This window comes from Heloderma suspectum, chromosome 1, assembly GCF_057233095.1.
Source record: "Heloderma suspectum isolate Gila_16-S chromosome 1, 16-S_ref, whole genome shotgun sequence".
Taxonomy (NCBI): domain Eukaryota; kingdom Metazoa; phylum Chordata; class Lepidosauria; order Squamata; family Helodermatidae; genus Heloderma; species Heloderma suspectum.
The window spans coordinates 185,649,248-185,669,575 of NC_139458.1; the positions used below are offsets into that span (position 1 = coordinate 185,649,248).

The 20,328-nt window shown below is 40.4% G+C and overlaps 1 protein-coding gene across 2 annotated transcripts; it reads left to right on the forward strand.

Moving 5' to 3' along the window:
- The first annotated feature begins 169 nt into the window (after window positions 1–169).
- BBS5 (Bardet-Biedl syndrome 5) lies at window positions 170–20,306 on the forward strand. 2 transcript variants are annotated; one of them, XM_084812330.1, is made up of 12 exons: window positions 170–272; window positions 2,620–2,702; window positions 4,341–4,406; window positions 9,931–9,980; window positions 10,385–10,512; window positions 11,546–11,681; window positions 13,215–13,310; window positions 14,781–14,843; window positions 15,754–15,888; window positions 16,011–16,094; window positions 17,996–18,019; window positions 18,135–20,306. In XM_084812330.1, the coding sequence occupies exons 1-12, from the start codon at window positions 202–204 to the stop codon at window positions 18,234–18,236; spliced, it is 1,038 nt and encodes a 345-aa protein (XP_084668456.1). In that variant the 5' UTR covers window positions 170–201; the 3' UTR covers window positions 18,237–20,306. The 2 variants fall into 2 exon arrangements, with proteins under 2 accessions (XP_084668456.1, XP_084668464.1); XM_084812338.1 differs by lacking the exon at window positions 14,781–14,843 and having other exon boundaries at window positions 18,135–18,566.
- Window positions 20,307–20,328: the final 22 nt, after the last annotated feature.

Below are 20,328 nucleotides of genomic sequence, written 5' to 3' on the forward strand. Positions count from 1 at the left end.
GGGGCGCCCTACAGACTGGGCGGAGAGAAGGCGAGTAACGCGCCCCTCAGCAGCGGCGCCCACCCACTTCCTCGCCGACGGAAGCCCGGCGCGTGCGCACAGAAGTTTCGTGCGCGCTGAGGAAGCGTGTCCCTCGTCGGCGCCTGTCGGGAGGTTGTCAAGGAAGAGCACGGGGACGCCGAGGAAGAATTGACGGTCGCCATGGCGGCGGCTGTGGCGGCGGCGGACTCGCTGTGGGAGGACAGGGATGTCCGCTTCGATATCTCTTCGCAGTGAGTGTTCTCGCGCGAGCGTGTCCGCCCCGCGCGGCGCTGGGAAGGCCTGTCACGAGGGGAGTCTCGAGGCGGGCCTCGCTCTAGCGGCCGTTTAACCGGCGCTTCCCGGCCTGGAGTCTCGAAACGGAGCAAGGGCTCCGCGCGCGCCGCCCGCGGGCTGCCGTTTTCTTCAGGCCGCCATCGCCCCCTCGTGGGCGCTGAGAGTAGCCACCTGGGACCGTCACTTGCCACTAACCAGACACGGGACTTAAAATCTTAATAAATCTGGACTTTCCATACACTGCTGTTGTTCCCCAAGTCTGTAGTGTGGATTCTTCTCTTTGGAGCTGTGCAGGGCAAGATATGTGGGGTCTGTAGTTGCGCTTCTGGGTGCCCTGCTTTTTAAAGCCCCTAAAGCTTTTTAAGCAGTGGATATGGACTTGAGCACGCTCCGGGAGAGAGCGCAGGACAGGAAGGCCTGGCGTGCTGTGGTCCATGGGGTCACGAAGAGTCGGACACGACTGAACCACTGAACAACAACAAAGCTTTTTAAAGCTTACGTGGTACTTCCAGCCACGTAACTCAAGAGCATTCTAGCCAGAGCTGTAGCTTGCATGCTTTGTCTATATATGAGGCCTGTCTTTTTCTGGTGTCTTGGGCAGTCACAATGTCTCAGCTCGCCCTATTTTACAGGGTTGTTGTGGTTAAAGTAGGGGGGCATGGAGGCCGCTCTCAGCTCACTGGAAGAAGGAAGTATGGGAAGGATAAAAATGTAATAAGTATAATAAAATATTGTGCTTAAAACTGGATGAAGTATGTTATTTGGTCTACCTTGTTTCTGATTGATTGTTGATCAAATCTAAAAAGTGGTGGCAACTTTTTGCAGCTGATACTTATGAAGAAAACTGATGGTTCTGACCTAAATAAAGCACACAAATGATTAGTTTCAGACTTGTAGATAACTAAGAATATTTCACCTGGCCAGTAAATATGTACCACAGGCTTGTTGACAGAAGGTAGTTTGAACAATGGTTGTAGTAAGCTACTGACCTGGGAGGAATTGCCCCATGGATGTGGCTAATTTCACCATTTTTGTTTTTTGTGAGAGTATGACTAAGGACACTTTTTTTGAGAGAGAGAGAGAGAGACTCTTGACTAAGCTGTTTCTTTCAGAACTGAAGTAACTTTGTAGAGATGTTGCTAACACTGAATTTCCATTTACTAGGATCTTATTTTGTTTGGAACCCACCGTTTAAATATATGTTGTTTTTAGTATTCATGCCACATGTAGGTAAGTGAATGGGACTGATTAGGGGACAGTATATCATATTGTGGCTGTGCAATTCCTTAGCCATTTCAATGGGTGTTACATTCAGAAACATGTTATTATGCAGAGCTAAAAGGAAACATACTCTGGCCTCATCCATCAGCAAGGGGACCAAGGGACAGGCTGCACCCCTGCCTTCCAGAAAGAACATCATAGCAAAGGGGAGACCAACCTGGCCCCATGCAGCTGGCCAGAGAAGGAACAGCTGGGATCTTGCTTAACTCTTCCCTGCCAGAAAGAATAACGATAAGAACATTGCAATTAAGAACTAGTGCTTCAGTTTGCTTTTTTCCTCTTCCCTTCCAATACCTTTTTCTTTTGTATTCTGTCTTCTAGATTGTGGCCCAGCTCGCATGTAATGACAACCCATGGGTTGTTTAAACCATGGCTTGTCAGGGCCACAAGCAAGGGAACGAGCACACTGCCTCCTGCGTGCTCAGCACTTCCGTTTTGAATCAGCTTTAAAAATGTTTGATGCGATGTCGGAACCTGGCACACTGGGTTATTTAGGATTAAACAACCCAGAATTTAATCCAACTGTCACCCAAGTTTGTTGGGTTAAACTCAGGTTTATTTAACCCTACAACAACCCAGGGTTCGGACATCAAACAACCCCGAAATGAGGTGTTCTTGGCTTGTTGATTAAATCTGAGTGAAAGTGGGAGCAATGAGTGCACGGGAGGCAGCACAGTCACTCCCTTGCTTGTGGCCCACCAACTCATCGGTTAAACAACCCATCCATTGGCATTACGTGCAAACCAGGTCTGTAAGACTGAGGGTAGGAACATTTATTAATCTTTGTAAGCTGGGAGGACAGCCTTTTTTGACTGAAGAGCCAGGTAAAACTGCTTCAAATAAATAAATAAATTGTTGGCCAGGTGTAGGACAGATCATTTCAAAGTCATTAGAGACCTGATTCTTATGTGTGCATAGTGAGCATCATTGCCCCAGAATGTTTTATTTCAATTTCATTGGCCCACATAAATGAAAGCAAGCCAACTGTTGAGGCAGTATCTAAAAATATAATTATTGTTGTAGGCAAATGAAAATGAGACCAGGAGAAGTGCTCATTGATTGTTTGGATCCTATTGAAGATACCAAAGGAAACAATGGAGAGAAAGGTAATTCTTGAAGTGTATATTGACAGATCATAAATATAGGTTATGTCTATTAACTAGGTATGACCTATGTTCTATCTAGTCCACCAAATTTTCTTTAAAAAAAAGAAAAAACTTGGTGGGCTAATCAAGCTATATGTTGTAAACTGCTCTCAACCATAGATTTAATTGATAGACTTACACAGTCAGCATAACTTCTGGTTGCTTTAGACTGTTTTCCCTCTCAAGTGCCATCTGCTTTTTATACTTCCGAGAAGTTCATAGGTTTCTTCCAGGCAGTTTTTGGAGTTTTGGAAAATGTATTTTTTTAATTCACAAGCTTACATACTTCTGCATACCTAGAGGGTCTCCTGAGTTCATAGAAGCCACTACCTTATTTTTGGGTAAGCCCATTTTTCTACAGAGTGATAAGCACTCAACCACCTGAGTCTGCTATTATTAGAGAGAACAAGGCACCCAAGAGAGCCATAATACTAGAAATCTGGGCCATCCTATGAAGCTGATCGGTGGGAAATTTAGGACAGATAAAAGCAGGTACTTCTTTACCCAGTGTAGCTGAACTATGGAAGCCACTGCCACAAGATGTAGTGATGGCCACCAGTTTGGATGGCTTTAAATGGGGATTAGACAAAATCATGGAGGATAAGGCTGTCAGTGGCTACTAGTCTTGATGGCTATATGCTTCCTCCAGTATCAGAGGCAGTATGCCTGTGTACACCAGTTTGTTTGTTTGTTTATTTATTTACTTAGTTGCTGAGGAACATGAGCAGGAGGATGCTATTGCATTCATGTCCTACCTGTGGGTTCCCACTGTCAGCTGGTTGGCCATGGTATGAATGGAATGCTTGATGCTTGGTCTGATCCAGCATGGCTCTTCTTATGTTCTTATGACTTTTTATTTATTTATGAAAAATATTTATATCCCACCTTTATATCCTTCCCCCCAAATTATCTAGTCTTGGGTCCCACCTTTCCTCTCCTCTCCCAGATTTTGGCAGTATGTAAGGCCTGAAACATTTTGCCCTTCCCTGTGAAATAGATTAAAGTTCACTTGCTTCTACTTTTTTTCTTGTACAGCATTATTGTATGGTTCATTATCCTTGGAATCCTACATACTAGTATTGAACTCATTCTCCAAGTGTGAATCTTAGCCAAAATGGCACCATCCACACACAAGAGTGGGGTATGAGCAAGGTTGGGGAAACCCGAGGGATTGCCAAAGTACAACAAACCTGAGGGGGGGGGGAACCCTTAAGGTGTGTGTGGGGAACTCCAGAACAGCCCAGTGAGGACTGAGTGTACTCAGTGGCCACATAATGTAATGCTGACTGTTGGACAATTGGTAAAGGGGGCAGGGGGATGAGATGCAACTTCCTGGAAAAGGGAATGGCTGGCTGGCTGACACCCAGAACAGCAGTACTTGACACTGCAACGTTTTATTGCCAGTCCAACTTGTTTGTTATATAAGTTTTTTTTCCCTTTCGTAAGTATCATGACTATTTAATGTGGGACAGTGGATACAGAGGTTCCTGCCTGAGTACATGGGATTGGATTAGGCAGACCTTTGGTCTCTTCTGTCTCTTTATTACAATAATTTTGTTATAAATTATCTGGTTAAAGTTTGCTGTTTTAAATTTCCAGGCAGACTCTTGGTAACAAACCTACGCATTATTTGGCACTCTATAGTATTGCCTAGAGTCAACCTCTGTAAGTATCCCTTCCTTAATGCATGTTTTATTTATTTTGGTGGTTATATACTAGAATTGTACAGTTTAAGAAAACTAAACGAATTGGTCACTCAGAAGTTTCTCCCCTTACTAGCTGATACCAGTGCAGTTTCAAGAGAAAGATATTTACATCCCAATCCTAAGCACACTTGCTTGGAAGTATGTCCCATTAGTTTTAGAGACCTTACTTCCAAGTAGACAGCTTTAAGATCAGAGTGGAACACTGGCTCCACAGGTGTAAATCTCAAGATCAGTTGTACATTGGACACATAAAATAACTAATTTGAACACTGATGTAATTGTCATTATGGTATTAAAACCAGTGTTGGTTCTGGCTTGTCCCATGCCACATCATTGCTCTTTAAATATGTACGTTCTGTTGTGGGACAGTTCATTCCATGTTAACACCAAGATAGCTCTAGGAATAATCTAGCTGCCAGTTCTGTTCTAGCTGCTGGGTTGATGTGTATATGGAGAACTGGAAAGGTGAGTTCCAGTGATTTTCCAAGACATTCTTCGGGCATGACAAGCAATAGAATTGGAATATGCTGATTTTACTGGGGGGGGTTGTCATACAGTTTTAAAATTGCTCATCCTGTTTAAATGCATTTGCCTGAATAGTAGTTTCTCCTGTTGCTCCCAAACTATGGAATGCGTCCCCTCAAGGACCACAATTGACCCCCACTCTCTTGTAATGGGTGTAAAGATGCATCTTTTGAATTCAGCCTTTTAAAACATGTAGTTTAATGTTTTAATGTTTTTACCATTTTTAGGGAGCAATCCCTCCGAACTTGGAGGCAACCGCCTATCCAGAGCAAGGCAGGAGCGGCAGGGAGGTATCGTTCCCTCTGCGCCTCTCCTGCCCTGCTATTTTCCACTAGACAGCCGTTTTCGGCTGTCTAGCCACAGGCGGCTGACCGGGAGAGGAGGCTGCGTGTACGATACATAGGATGTGTCGTATGCACAGGTCCGCTATCCCTGCCCTGGAACGGCCCCAGCCCAGCCCCTTTTCAGTCACACCGCGCTCCTCTTCCGAGCGCAGAGGATAGGGCTTCTCCGCGTTGCCTCTGAGGCAGCACGGACGTGGGGGGAGGTCATAGAATCATAGAATAGTAGGGTTGGAAGGGGCCTACAAGACCATCGAGTCCAACCCCCTGTTCAATGCAGGAGTCCAAGTCAGACCTCCGAGGTCAGTTCCCAGAAAAGAGCATATCCTATGGCCCCCTAGACAGTGTCTAGTGGCTGTAGGATTGCTCCCTTAATGTTCTTATTTTTATGGTTTTAAATTGTTGTACGCTGCCTTGATAACATTTTAACTGATAAGACAGTATATAAATGCTATTAGTAAATAAAATAAATACTAGGAATTGACAGCAATTATTCCTACATAATGCATTAAGGTGCAATCCTATGCATGTTTAGACAGGACAAAAGTCCTACAACTCCCAGCATTCCCCACACTGGTTTATTTATAAAACATTTCTATCCCACCCTATATCATTAAGATCTCAGGGCGGCATACAGATGAAATCAATGTAAACAGTATAGAACAATAAATAATTTAAACACCTAAAAACGTATTAAACTATTAAACAAGCTAAAACCAGTTAAAATCTAAAATAGTTAAAACAATGTGCTAGGGAATGCATTTCATGGATCACTGCCTTGTTGTGGCGAAGGGGCTTGCGTAACTCAGTGAAGCCATAAGCTATGCCATGCAGGGCCACCCAAGACGGACAGGTCATGGCAGAGAGTTCTGACAAAATGTGGTCCACTGGAGAAGGAAATGGCAACCCACTCCAGTATTCTTGCCAAGAAAACCCCATGGAACGTATCACAAGGCTAAAAGATATGACTCCGGAAGATGAGCCTCTAAGGTCGGAAGGTGTCCAATATACTACTGGGGAAAAGCAGAGGGAATTTCCAAGTAGCGCCAGAAAGAGTGAAGCAGCTGGGCTAAAGCCGAAAGGACACTCAGCTGTGGATGTGTCTGGTGGTGAAAAGAAAATCCGATGCTGTAAAGAACAATATTGTTTAGGGACCTGGAATGTAAGATCAAGGAATCAAGGTAAGCTGGAGGTGGTGAAACATGAGATGGCAAGATTGAACATCGACATCTTGGGAATCAGCACACTAAAATGGACAGGCATGGGTGAATTTAATTCAGGGTGACCATCATATCTACTACTCTGGGCAATAATCCCTTAGAAGAAATGGAGTAGCACTCATAGTCAAGAAAAGGGTGGGAAAAGCAGTACTGGGGTACAATCTCAAAAATGATAGAATGATCTCAGTACGAATCCAAGGCAAACCATTCAACATCACAGTAATTCAAGTCTATGCCCCAACCACTGAGGCCGAAGAAGCTGAGGTTGATCAGTTCTATGAAGACCTACAACACCTTCTAGAACTAACACCAAACAAAGATGTCCTCTTCATCATAGGGAATTGGAATGCTAAAGTAGGAAGTCAAGAAATCACCGGGATAACAGGCAAGCATGGCCTTGGTGTACAAAATGTAGCAGGACAAAGAGAGTTTTGCCAAGAGAACAAGCTGATCATAGCAAACACTCTTTTCCAACAGCACAAGAGGCGACTCTACACATGGACGTCACCAGATGGTCAATATCGAAATCGGATTGATTATGTCCTTTGCAGCCAAAGATGGAGAAGCTCTATACAGCCAGTAAAAACAAGACCTGGAGCTGACTGATCATGAGCTTCTTGTTGCAAAATTTCGGCTTAAATTGAAGAACGTAGGGAAAAACACTAAACCATTCAGGTATGACCTCAATCATATCCCTGATGAATATACAGTGGAGGTGAGGAATAGCTTTCAGGGATTAGACCTGATAGACAGAGTGCCTGAGGAACTATGGACGGAGGTCCGTAACATTGTTCAGGAGGCAGCAACGAAATCCATCCCAAAGAAAAAGAAATGCAAGAAAGCAAAGTGGCTGTCTGATGAGGCTTTACAAGTAGCTCACGAAAGAAGGGAAGCGAAAAGCAAGGGAGAAAGGGGAAGATATATCCAACTGAATGAAGCGTTCCAGAAAATAGCAAGGAGAGACCAGAAGGCCTTCTTAAATGAACAATGCAAAGAAATCAAGGAAAACAACAGAATGGGAAAGACTAGAGATCTCTTCAAGAAAATTGGAGATCTCAAGGGAAAGTTTTGTGCAAAGACGGGCATGATAAAGGACAAAGAAGGCAGGGACCTAACAGAAGCAGATGAGATTAAGAAGAGGTGGAAAAAATACACAGAAGAACTATACAGGAAAGATCTGAATGTCCCCGATAGCCATGATAGCGTGGTCACTGAACTTGAGCCGGACATCCTCAAGAGTGAAGTCAAGTGGGCCTTAGGAAGCATTACTAACAACAAAGCTAGCGGAGATGACAGTATTCCAGCTGAGCTTTTTAAAATCCTAAAAGATTATGCTGTTAAAGTGCTGCACTCAATATGCCAACACATTTGGAACACTCAGCAGTGGCCACAAGACTGGAAAAGGTCAGTTTACATTCCAATTCCAAAGAAGGGCAGTGCCAAAGAGTGTTCAAACTACTGTACAATTGCGCTCATTTCACATGCCAGCAAGGTTATGCTCAAAATCTTACAAGCTAGGCTTCAGCAGTATGCGAACCGAGAACTACCGGAAGTACAAGCTGGGTTTCGAAGAGGCAGAGGAACTAGAGATCAAATCGCCAACATTCGCTGCATCATGGAGAAAGCAAGAGAATTCCAGAAAAAGTCTATTTCTGCTTCACTGACTATGCTAAAGCCTTTGATTGTGTGGATCACAACAAAGTCTGGCAAATTCTGAAAGAGATGGGGGTACCAGACCACCTTACCTGTCTCCTGAGAAATCTGTATGAGGGTCAAGAAGCAGCAGTAAGAACCAGACATGGAACAACCGAGTGGTTCAAAATTGGGAAAGGAGTACAACAAGGCTGCATATTGTCGCCCCGCTTATTTAACTTATATGCAAAGTACATCATGAGAAACGCCGGGTTGGATGAATCAGAGGTCGGAATTAAGATTGCCGGGAGAATTATCAACAACCTCAGATACGCAGACGATACCACCCTAATGGCAGAAAGCGAAGAGGATCTAAAGAGCCTCTTGTTGAGGGTGAAAGTGGAGAGTGCAAAAGCTGGTTTGAAACTCAACATTAAAAAAACGAAGATCATGGCATCTGGCCCCATCACTTCCTGGCATATGGAAGGGGAAGAAATGGAAGCAGTGACAGATTTTACTTTCTTGGGCTCCAAGATCACCGCAGACGGTGACTATAGCCATGAAATTAAAAGACGCTTGCTCCTTGGGAGGAAAGCTATGGCAAACCTAGACAGCATAGTAAGAAGCAGAGACATCACCAAAGGTCCGTCTAATCAAAGCTATGGTTTTCCCATTAGTAACGTATGGCTGTGAGAGCTGGACTGTACGGAAGGCTGAGCGCCGAAGAATTGATGCTTTCGAACTGTGGTGCTGGAGAAGACTGTTACGAGTCCCCTGGACTGCAAGGAGGTCAAATCAGTCAATCCTAAAGGAAATCAACCCTGACTGCTCACTGGAAGAACAGATACTGAAGCTGAAGCTCAAATATTTTGGCCACCTAATGCGAAGAGAAAAGTCACTAGAAAAGACCCTGATGCTAGGAAAGACTGAAGGCAAAAGGAGAAGGGGACGGCAGAGGATGAGATGGCTAGATAGCATCACCGATGCAATGAATATGGACTTGAGCATGGTCTGGGAGAGAGCGCAGGACAGGAAGGCCTGGCGTGTTATGATCATGGGGTCACGAAGAGTCGGACACAACTGAACAACAAAGGGAATGCATTTAGCCCTCAAAGGCTTTAGTAAAAAGCCACATTTTTACTTGGCGCCGAAATGAGACCAGTGTCTGCGCCAATCGGGCCTCCAACGGGAGGGCATTCCATAACCAGGGTGCCACAGCAGAGAAGGCCCTCTCCCACGTCCCACTATAGTGTATGTCTTGTACTGATGGGACACAGAGGAGGGCCCCTCGAACAGATCTCAGTACTCAGGCAGGCATATATAGGGAGAGGTGCTCCCTCATCTGCACAAATTAATCTAGATGTTCCAGCCCTATGTGAACATGCAGGGAATGGTGGGTGTTGTAGGACTTTTTTTCTGTCTAAACATGCATAGGATTGAACTCTTAATAAATGTTATCAAAAACATTGTGGATATTACAGAAAATTCTATGTTTATCTGGAATTCTTAAAAATAAGTACTGCCTTGCTCTACTTTTAATTGTCACTTGAGAACTTTCACTGCTGTTGCATATTTGTTCTGAGGGACATGCAGTGTTTCACACTTCATAATGTCACTTCATATAAAGCATTCTGATCTAGCATATTACTGCATCCAGTTCTGTTGTTAAATATTTGACAACTTTCAGACTGATATTTTTTTTTCATATGCCAGACAGAATAAGTGACATCTAACAATATTATTTTTCTTTTCCCTAATTATGTAGCTGTTGGCTACAATTGCTTTGTGAATACGACAACAAGAACAGCTAACTCAGTAAGTTAAAGAAACAAGTTTTGGATTACTAATTGTCTTGGTGGCTGCCCCAGAGCTGTGGAACTCCTTTCCCCTGGAGATTTGCCAACAGCTAAATCCTACACATTACAGTCCGGTGCTTTATTTAGTTTGGCTTTTGGTTTAATAGAGGAGTGGACCTTTTACATGCTGTACTTTGTACTGAACAAATAGTTTATATATTTAATTTTAGTTGTTACCTCAGGCATTTGTGATAAGGCTGGTTAGGAATTTAAATAACTATGTGTTGGTATGCTTCACCAAAATGGAAGTTGAATTTTACACAGCTGTGTATAATATTGCTTTAGGGACATTTTAAAATAATTATGCTGAGAATACATAAATATTTTGATTGTAGGACTAAATCTCCTGCTTTTCTCTTACAGAAATTAAGAGGCCAGACAGAAGCACTTTATATATTAACCAAATGTAACAATACACGTTTTGAATTCATATTTACAAATGTGGTTCCTGGGAGCCCCAGACTTTTTGCCTCGGTTATTGCTGTACACAGGTACTTGAGCTTAAAAAAAGAGTCTCATTTAAAAGCAGGAAATGCACACTGAAGCATTCCTAATGACATTGGTTTGGTTGCATACAGTACATAAACTTTCAGAATGAATACTTTGAGTACTTTTTAAAATTTGATATAATTTGGTATTGGCATGCATATGTATGCTAGTTCATAGAACCAGCCCCATATTTCAAGATCAGGCCTTCTTATCACCCTCTCTACCTTTTCCAGGTTCCCTTTTTTCCTCCCCAACTGCCAACTCAACATTCTGTACCTTCTGGAAGCTCACAAGCCCTCCTCAGGCCTTTTGGGGGGTATAAAATGTTATTTTTCTTTTAATTTACAAACATATATACTTCTGTATGCCTAAAGAATTCCTAGAATATATAACTCCCTTATTTCTGGGTTGTCCTGTTTCATTTCTGAATGCACTCAACCACTTGAATTCACTACAAGATGGAACAAGTGGGACCTGCAACAAAATGCTGCAGTGTATTCTCACCTCCTAATGGGAATGGTCCTGTTCAGGGCTTTGGCCAGCCAGCCATGCCCTCCAGCAGGCCTGTTTTCTTTTCCAGTTGCCAGTGGCTGCTGGGCATGCTCAGTCCTCATTGGGGTTTTTTTTTTTTAGGCAGGGGCTTGCCCCCTTAGTTTTGGGGGAAAGTATTTTGTACTTCTGCACATTTGGGATGCCCTCAAGCATACTGATACTTCACTCGTGTTTCTCGGTGGCTGTGTTTTGGCTGCTATCCTGTTGAAACTCACCACCTTTCATTGTTAATAGGAGTGATGATCCCATAATGTAAATGAATCTCATGACATTCAACTTACTCTCAGAAATGTCATATCATGGCAAAAAAAAATGTAAATTCTGTTACTTACTTTTCTTTTTCTAAAAATAGTTCTGTCTTTATTGCTAAAATTATTTCTCATGACAGCAAAATTAAAAGGGAAAGATGGAACATTTTATAGGTTTGTTTAAATGAGCTATAATAAAAATGTAAATGTTAAAACTGTGTCTCATTATTCCTAGAGCTTATGAAACATCAAAAATGTACCGTGAGCTTAAACTGAGATGTGCATTAATTCAAAACAAACAGTTGAGATTGCTACCAAAAGAACAAGTATATGACAAAATAAATGGCGTCTGGAATTTATCTAGTGATCAGGTATGGTGCAATGCAAGGAGATATATCCTTAAGTGGTATTAAGAATGTGCTTTTTTTTCTTTCTTTCCTACCAGAGGAGTTCTGCAGTGACCTCACAAAAATAGTCTACTTGAAATTATGTGTGGTTCAGTGGAATAAGCTTAGTATTATTTTATACTAATAAAATACTTTTGATTTCTTTATAAAAGTAGAAATAATACTTTATACTTAGTATTATTTTACCTCACATTTTAAACTCCTAAGAATATCCAAGGCAGCTGTTAAAACAATAAAATCCCTATTAACAGCAACAATATCAATAATATAATAGAACTCAGCAGATAACAATTCAGTAACCTGCAGGGTAAGAACAAAAGTGTAGTGAAAGTGTTGTTGTTTTTAATCCATATGGAACAGTTTCAACATTGAGTGGCAGTCAGAAGAAAGATTAAAACAACATCCTGTGTAGACCAAACACCTTTTTAAAATGGTTATAAAAAGAACGGTCTTAACACTGCAGCAGAACCCCATTAGAGAGCAAGGTAGGCCTTCCTGGGCAGGTTGTTTGAGAGCCTAGGTGTGTCTGCAGCATATTGTTAACAATATGTAAAAATGTACACCGATGCAGAGAAATGTCTGTGTGTCAGATCTGTGAATGGATCATAGCTTCTTTTCATCAGTACAACAGCTCTTTCCTAAACTCTTTTTTCAGATATCTTTTGAATCAAGTAAAAGACTGGCAGATGTTGTTCTGAAGAAGAAAGAGCTAAGCTGTGTACACATTCTCTAGGTTGTGGCCTTTTAAGTGGATCTAGATAGCACACCAGTTTTATGACAACAGGCATGACCTGTAGTGCCAGTTGGAAATTTTACTGGTCTATTGCTGGCCCCATGAAAACCTGTGAACTTTGACTGTTGTAAATTCTGCTCAGTTTACAGGCTCATCAAGGAGCCTGTGGCATTTGTCATTGGACAATTGCAATGATTATGCCATGGTGTGTCATGGAAGTTATCATGTGAAGACATGATACCAGGAAGTATTTTTAAATTATCTTTACAAATAATCAGATTGTATCTTATTAATGACAGAAACATGGTGGGATGCAGTGGTGAGGAGGCAGGAAAGTCCTTTTCCACAAGCTTCCTTCCACTTGTGGTTCTCAAGGTCCAGCCCACAGCCATTTATTTGGCATGTGAAATAGAGTGAAGTGGTTATTTTAACGTGTTCAATTCTAACTGAACATAGGCACAACACTAATTTTACAGAGCAAAAAGGTTCTTTTTGGATACTGCTGCTTTCACTTTGGAATATTTGTCTGGGATTACCTAAATTCAGCTTGTGTGCCTTTGTACTTGAATGGCATATTATTTCCAGCATGTGGTTTAACATGGTTTGCTGTAGTAACAAGGTTTCCAGGGTGGTTTTATTTAAATTACTACATAAATGTTCATTTTACTAAGTGAAATTTGCTATTCTATATTAATATGGAGGAGGACATTATATAGTGATATAGAAGGCTGATCCAAGTTAATTTTGATTTCTCTCTTTTTTAGGGAAATCTGGGCACCTTTTTTGTTACCAATGTAAGAGTAGTTTGGCATGCTAATATGAATGACAGCTTTAATGTCAGTATACCATATTTACAAATTGTGAGTACCATAATATTACAGTAAACATTTAAGCCAAATATTAATAAATATAGATTACATTATTTTAATTACAGTATATTATTTTTATGTAAATAGTATGTTTTACTTGGCAAACAACTGTGAATATTAATATAAACTTGGCAGTATTGGCAGACAAACTGTAGAACTGATGTGTATATGTCTTTGCTGGTTGTTGAAATAAATGATCTTTCAGCTGGATGATGATGGGGAGAGGGGTGTTCACCTTGGCCTGGGTTCTTTCATGAGGGAAGTAGGGTGTCTTTAGTATGAAAGCGTTGATCTGGATGAATTTTCTGTAGTATGCACTGTCCATATGCAACCATAAATTGATGGATTGGTGACTTTATGTTTGGTTGGGACGTAGGCTCATGCCGAGAACATGGAGCAACCTTCCCAACCTGATGCCCTTCAGATGTTTTGAATTACAACTTTTGGCATTCGTGACCATTTGCCATGCTGTCAGGGGCTGGTGGGAGTTGAAGACTAAAACATCTGAAGGGCACCAGCTTGGGGAAGGCTAACATAGAGGATATTTCTTCTCCAAGATTAGCGGTCAGGACCTAACTACATGTGATGCTAAAACAACATGATTAGCAATCATGTCATTGGCAGGGGTTTTTAATTCAATACCAGGCCAGTGTGGAGACGCAATAATCATTGGCATGCAAGGAAAGAACATTTAAGCCTTTCCTCCCCAGCTGCCATCTCAGGATTTATTTGTTTGTTTAAAATGATGTTTAGTATGGGAGGCTTTTTCTAGTGTGAATTGCTCTGTGTGTGTGTGAGGTGGGAGAGGGCATTTTTACTGAGATTGTGGCTGGGATGGGTAGAATTAAACATCCCCTCCTCACACAGTACAGTTCCAATGATGATACCTCCCCACTACCCCCGTACCTGGTCTTTATTTATTTTTAGTCATGTGTATATAGAACTTGAGATTCACATACAGCTTTACAAAAGGCTTGTAAGGCAGGCCAGTAGTATTTTTACTATATTACAGGTGGGGAGGTGAGGTTAAGAGATAGTGGTTTATCTAAGGCCACTCAGTGAGAGGTCCTAAATGTTCCCAAACTGGGGACTTTGGTTCATAGCTCACATTGTTAATCACTATGCCATAACAGCTCTTTAAAAGGGTGGCCAGTTTTCTTGGTTGCTATGGTAATTATTGTGCTGCCAGTTGAAAGCATTATAGTTGTTTTTAATCATAGGCATATGAGCAGTGAATTGTGATTAAAGTTCACCAAAAATAACTTTTTCACATATTTTTCAACATTTTTGGTGTTCTTCTGTACAAAAAGGGTATTTTTATAAGTACAGATTATTGGAAATAGAGCAATTCAGGAAGTCAGTGTTGGTCATTTTAGTTAGTTCTCTTTAGGAATCACATTTGAAGAAAACTTGATTTTAACAAAAAAAAACTTGTTTTGCTTCTTTTTACTTTGCAATCAGCGGTCAGTAAAGATTAGAGACTCAAAATTTGGCTTGGCACTTGTCATTGAAAGCTCTCAGGCGGTAAGAAACTTCAGTAACATATTTTTACTTCCTTCCGTTTGTATCATGCCATTTTAAACTTCAGTAAGTCCTTTCTACATGTCTTGCATCAAGCACCTATACCCTGTGACAACTAACCTTATGCAAATTGCTGCTTTAATTAGGATGTCATCATGGTAGTATCATGCTTGAAACTAGGACAGCTGAGTTATGAATGTACAGAATAATGACCATGATAAATGAGCACCAGGTGACTAATCAAATCTCTGAATGAGACACCAGCATATCAGTTTGGTCACTTAGTATTTTTGAGTGCCACGTTCCTGTGAAAGTTTAGACTACAGTCTTGAAATTATTTTCTTCTGAGTAGTTCTTGGAGTAGGACTGTTCGTGAATAAATTACTTTGGAAACGCATGTGTCACTGCTGATTACGTTTCCCATGCTGCAGCTAAGATGCAATTAGTGTTTGCAAATAGTTCTCAATCTGGGATTGCTCTGTCACTTTTGTAACTGTATTTTAAATTATAGGCGTTCACAAAAAATATGAGTGATAATAAACACATACACACTGCAAAAGCCCACTAACACTGCAATCCTGTACATATCTACTCAGAAGTAAGTCCCATTAAGTTTAATGGGGTTCATTTCCAGGTAAGTGCATATAGAATTGCAGACTAAATTGTGGTATCTCTAAAAATTGCTTCAGTATATATGACTGGATTATATATTTGAGCACGCTTTAATTTCATATCAGTTTATCTTGTCCTAATACCACTGTGTCTATGACTTATCTGTGAAGTGGTGCACCATTTCACAATCTTGAAAAAGGTACATGAAAGTCAGACAGAACCACTTTAATGAATTTGGCTAATTTAGTTACGTTGGCTAATTATGGACTATCTTTTATTTTAACGTACTGCTTTCTTGTAGACTGGAGGTTATGTGCTTGGATTTAAGATTGACCCAGTTGAAAAACTAGAGGAAACAGCCAAAGAAATAAATTCCCTGCATAAAGTATTTTCAGTCAATCCTATATTTGGAGTGGATTATGAAATGGAAGAAAAGGTATCTTGGTTTTAAAATATGCTTTGTGAGAATTAAATTAGCCACTGCTTCTGTTTAAAAGAATTAAGGAATAGATTAGGGTTTTTTTTCAAGGTTGTTTTCTTTCATTTATTTATTTCCAGCCTCAGCAGCTAGAAGATCTGACGGTGGAACAGGTACAGGATGATGTAGAGATAGAAGCAGATGAGCAGACCGATGCTTTTGTGGTAAGGTTCTACTGAAAATTCCATTGAAGGTTTCTCTCTAAAGCTGCAGCCCTATGCACTTTTATCTGGTAGACTGTCCAATTGAATACAGTGATTGCATTCAATCATATTTTGGCTTAATAAGCAGAGGTATAAACAAAACTTGTGGCTCATCCGTTCAGGTGAGCGAGCAAACAAGCCAGGAAACATTAACTATAACTAATCCAGTTATATCCAAACTGGAAAATTATGGTCAATGGCTTCTGAACAAGCCAGGTTATGAAGCCATTCTTTAAAATTGTCTCAGTATCTTGGCTTGTTCAGAAGCTGTTAACCGTAATTTCCCGGTTCAGACACAACAGGAAACTATATTTAACTGAAGATTTCCTGGCTTGAACAAAAGGAGGAGCAAGCAGCTGTATGAAAGGCCACAAGGCTCATTCACATCTCAGCTTGTTAAGTAAGCTGAAATATGATCATCTTAATGCAGCCAGTGTAACTTCTGAATAACATGTATAGGGTCAGGATCCACATCTCTTAAATTTTCTGATTCTACGGGAAGATTACAAGACTTTATATTTCATAGAAACCCTCTTAGTTGTAAAGGGTGGAAGAGTACTTGCAATACTTTATTCGTTGCTTGCTTGCTTGTTTGTTTATTACTCTTTTTAGAAGGTGCTTCCTTGTACTCTGTTAGTGATAAAGCAGAAAGATTCTGTTTTAAAAGTTGCACTGTTCTTGTGATCCAGTAGTGTGAAACATGATCATTAAAACTGATAAGTCACATAATTATCTTTGTCCTATAAAAGATGAATAAGATAAACCACTCAGGACACATCCTATCGATTGTGCTCTCACTGCTTGGAAGCCTTCAAACTTGGAGACTTCTGAGATTGCTGTGCCCTGCTGGGCTGAAGCCGGCAGGATGGGAGGAGCAGCGGAGGTGATTTTCACTAGACGAGTTTTTCAGCCTGTCTAGTGGGGCGTTTTGTAGTAGAAGGGAAGGAGGCTGGAGAAGGCTCAGGATATCTCATATCCTGGCCTCTCCAGTCTCCTCCCCTCCCCACCCACCAGAAGTGGCCTCACCGGTCTTCCTTCTCCTCTGAGGTTGCTTTTCTGACCTTGGAGGACAGCTGGCATGATTCTTTCCGCACCCACAGCGGATCTCCCAACTCCCCCTTCCAAAGTCAGAGTATTGTCTCTGACCTTGGAAGGGTTTTTCCAAGCAATCCTATGGTCCCTGGGACAGTCATAAAGTGTTTTATGCCTCACCTCTATTACCAAACTGAGCAAGTAATCGCAGTGGGTTCTTTAAACATAAAAATACTTTCACATATCCTCTTCATCTTTAAATTGTACTAATTTGAAACTGCCTAATGATTTTGCTAAAATACTGTCAGCTCTCTACTTTTTTGTTATTTCCCATGTGAATATTGCAATATTTGCCTGACACTCCCCTAATACTTCACACTAGTACTTTCTGCAGTTCTTTAGACAGGAAGTCCTAACCTTTTTATACATGAGGGATAAATTAGCAATCTAGACAATCTGTGGTGTATCAGACTGAAGTGAATTGTTTTAAATTGCTCAGAACTGCTATAGGCCACGTATAGTAAACTAATATTTTCATTGAATTTGAAACCAGGTAGAAAAAAACTGGATTTACTTTGTTTAATGCTATATCAAAAAGACAATGTGTTGCAAAGGTGAAGAGGCCTTTCTTTTGTTTGGTAGATTACAAATGAAAGTATTCATACAATACTGTGTAAGGGAAAAATGAGACACAGGTAAAACATGGTTTTTAAAACCATTTTAGATATAACAGATAATGGCAGGTTTTTCATTGAACTAAGGTATTTGAATTCACAGAGCTTTAATACTTAAAGATGAACATTCAGTTACTTTTAACTTGTCTGTTGCAGGCCTATTTTGCTGATGGGAACAAGGTAAGAACGTTTTTATTTCAAAATAAAACTGAATGATGTATTAGTTCCTAATTGACAGTCTTACCATTCCCTTATTTGCATTTTCTCTCTCTTTTCTCATTTCCTGAAAAAAAAGCAACAGGACCGTGAACCTGTTTTTTCTGAAGAACTAGGACTTGCAATAGAGAAACTAAAAGATGGATTCACACTGCAAGGACTCTGGGAAGTAATGGGTTGACATTAATCTAAACAATGTTTAATATATAAATAAATATGTTTAGTCTCTAAAAGTCATACCTCAGTACTTTTTAATGAAGAGGCCACAGCTACCTGATTTATGGAAATTCTACAAGGGGTAGATAATGATGTACAGTATATAGTTTCTATGTTATAAAATAAGATCTTATATTTGTAAGATATATTTATGCACTGTATTGTTTTGTATTTGTATATAGTGCTTTCAGTGTTGACATTTTAAATTATTTGTTAATTTAGAACATGTATCGATCTCATATGACTGTAAATAAAAGTGTTATTTAAGGGAATAAAGTAAGATGTGGTATTTCTGAATAATGTTGTAGCTAATGTTTTTCAAATTATTGTGGAAGCAAGGGGGGTGAGGAATATGCTACTCTACCTCCAATCTGCGCCCTCATAAGGGGAGTCCAAAGCTGGCTCCAGCTCTCCCTGACATGCCCCATTTTGGAACTTTATGCTTGCTACCACTGGCAATAATGCTGCTGGCACTAGCTTTCCACATATGAAACTGAGTCACCGAGTGATGGTGCTCCTCTCCACTGGTAGGAAAGTGCCTCTACCCCATCCTATCCCTTCGAAGCAGGCAGATCTGAGGGTTAGGATTGTTCTGCCAATCATTAAATGTTATTCTTAGCTCATTCTGCCAGATACTGGATATTCCTTAACTCTGGATGCATGCTAGGAAATCAAGTGGAAATCTACTGGATGGTTTGACACATTTTGAACTTTGACTTGTCATTGTACTTTTTTATCTATTCAGTGCTTTTTTCTTGATTCTCTACCTCATTATTACTGAGGACAGATTTAATGCTCACAGACATCACTATTGGCGATTCTACTTAGTCAGTAGCATCACACACATGAACTTTTGGCCATTGAATTAGATGCCAACTAATGTTTATCTCCCATCTTATTTATTGTTTATCTTTTCTTCTGTGCCATATCACTATCTCCAAAAGTAGCACTTCATCAAGTATGTTAACTTGGAAATAAACCTGATTTCAGTGCAATTGATTTCCAAGTTGGGTGTGATGAATGATCTGATTGTAGGATTGCTCAGAAACACCTTCTTAAAAGTCACCATCTGTGCACCAGATGCTGAAAATCCACAAATCTAGAATTTCCTCCTGCTGAAGTTTCACCCAGCTATGTGTTGCCACATTTTTGGTTAAATTGTGAGATGTTTGTATTGAGCTGGCCTTTGTGGAGCAGAAGAGGCTAAGATGGCAGAGTGTCTTGGCTTTTAGCTTGTGGTATAAATTTTAACTCCTAGTTGAATTGTCATTTTGAATTTCAGTGGGAGATTTTATAGTTGCCTTTAGTGTGTTTAACATGCTCAAAGCCTTGAATAGTAAATTTAAATAACAGCTCTTTGGGACATGTAACACATTCAGATTGAGTAAATGGGGCCTGCTGCATTGAATGCTGTGTTGGAAAGGAACATAGAAGTATGTTGAATTCAAATGCTGGTGATATTAATGTACTTTTATTGACTTGGCCTGTGGGTAAATCCTAAGGAGAATTCAATATCATACATACCAAAAGCAGTCAAAGTACTATAATCCAACTAAAACATTTCAGACCAGCTTTGTGCGAGAATTTTTTACAGAAAGGGGCAGAAATAAAAGTAATACAATATAATAGTTGCATTCAATGATCCAACAGTGCATTGCATGCAAAATTAAATGTCATTTATTGTTTGAGAGAGGCAGCTGCTATGTTTTCAAGTGAGATAAGACCTTGTACACCATGTCTATAAATGGAAAAATGTCAAATGACCTGTCCATCCAGCTGTTATTTTAGCAGCTGATCTTTTGAGAATACATTGAGAAGAAGCCTGTTTAATCTTTCCTATCATTAAGATTGAATCCAGGCTAAGTCAGTCACACTTAGCTCACTCTGAAATCAGTGGGACCTACATTAGTCATGACTAACTTTTCACTTGATTTCAATGGTACCTAAGTGCAATTAACTTAGTCTGGATCCAGCCCATTGCTTCTGATGAAATCTCTTCTACATTAAAAGAATAAAGGTGAATTTTAATAAACTGTATCAAACTTCAGGCTCTGAGT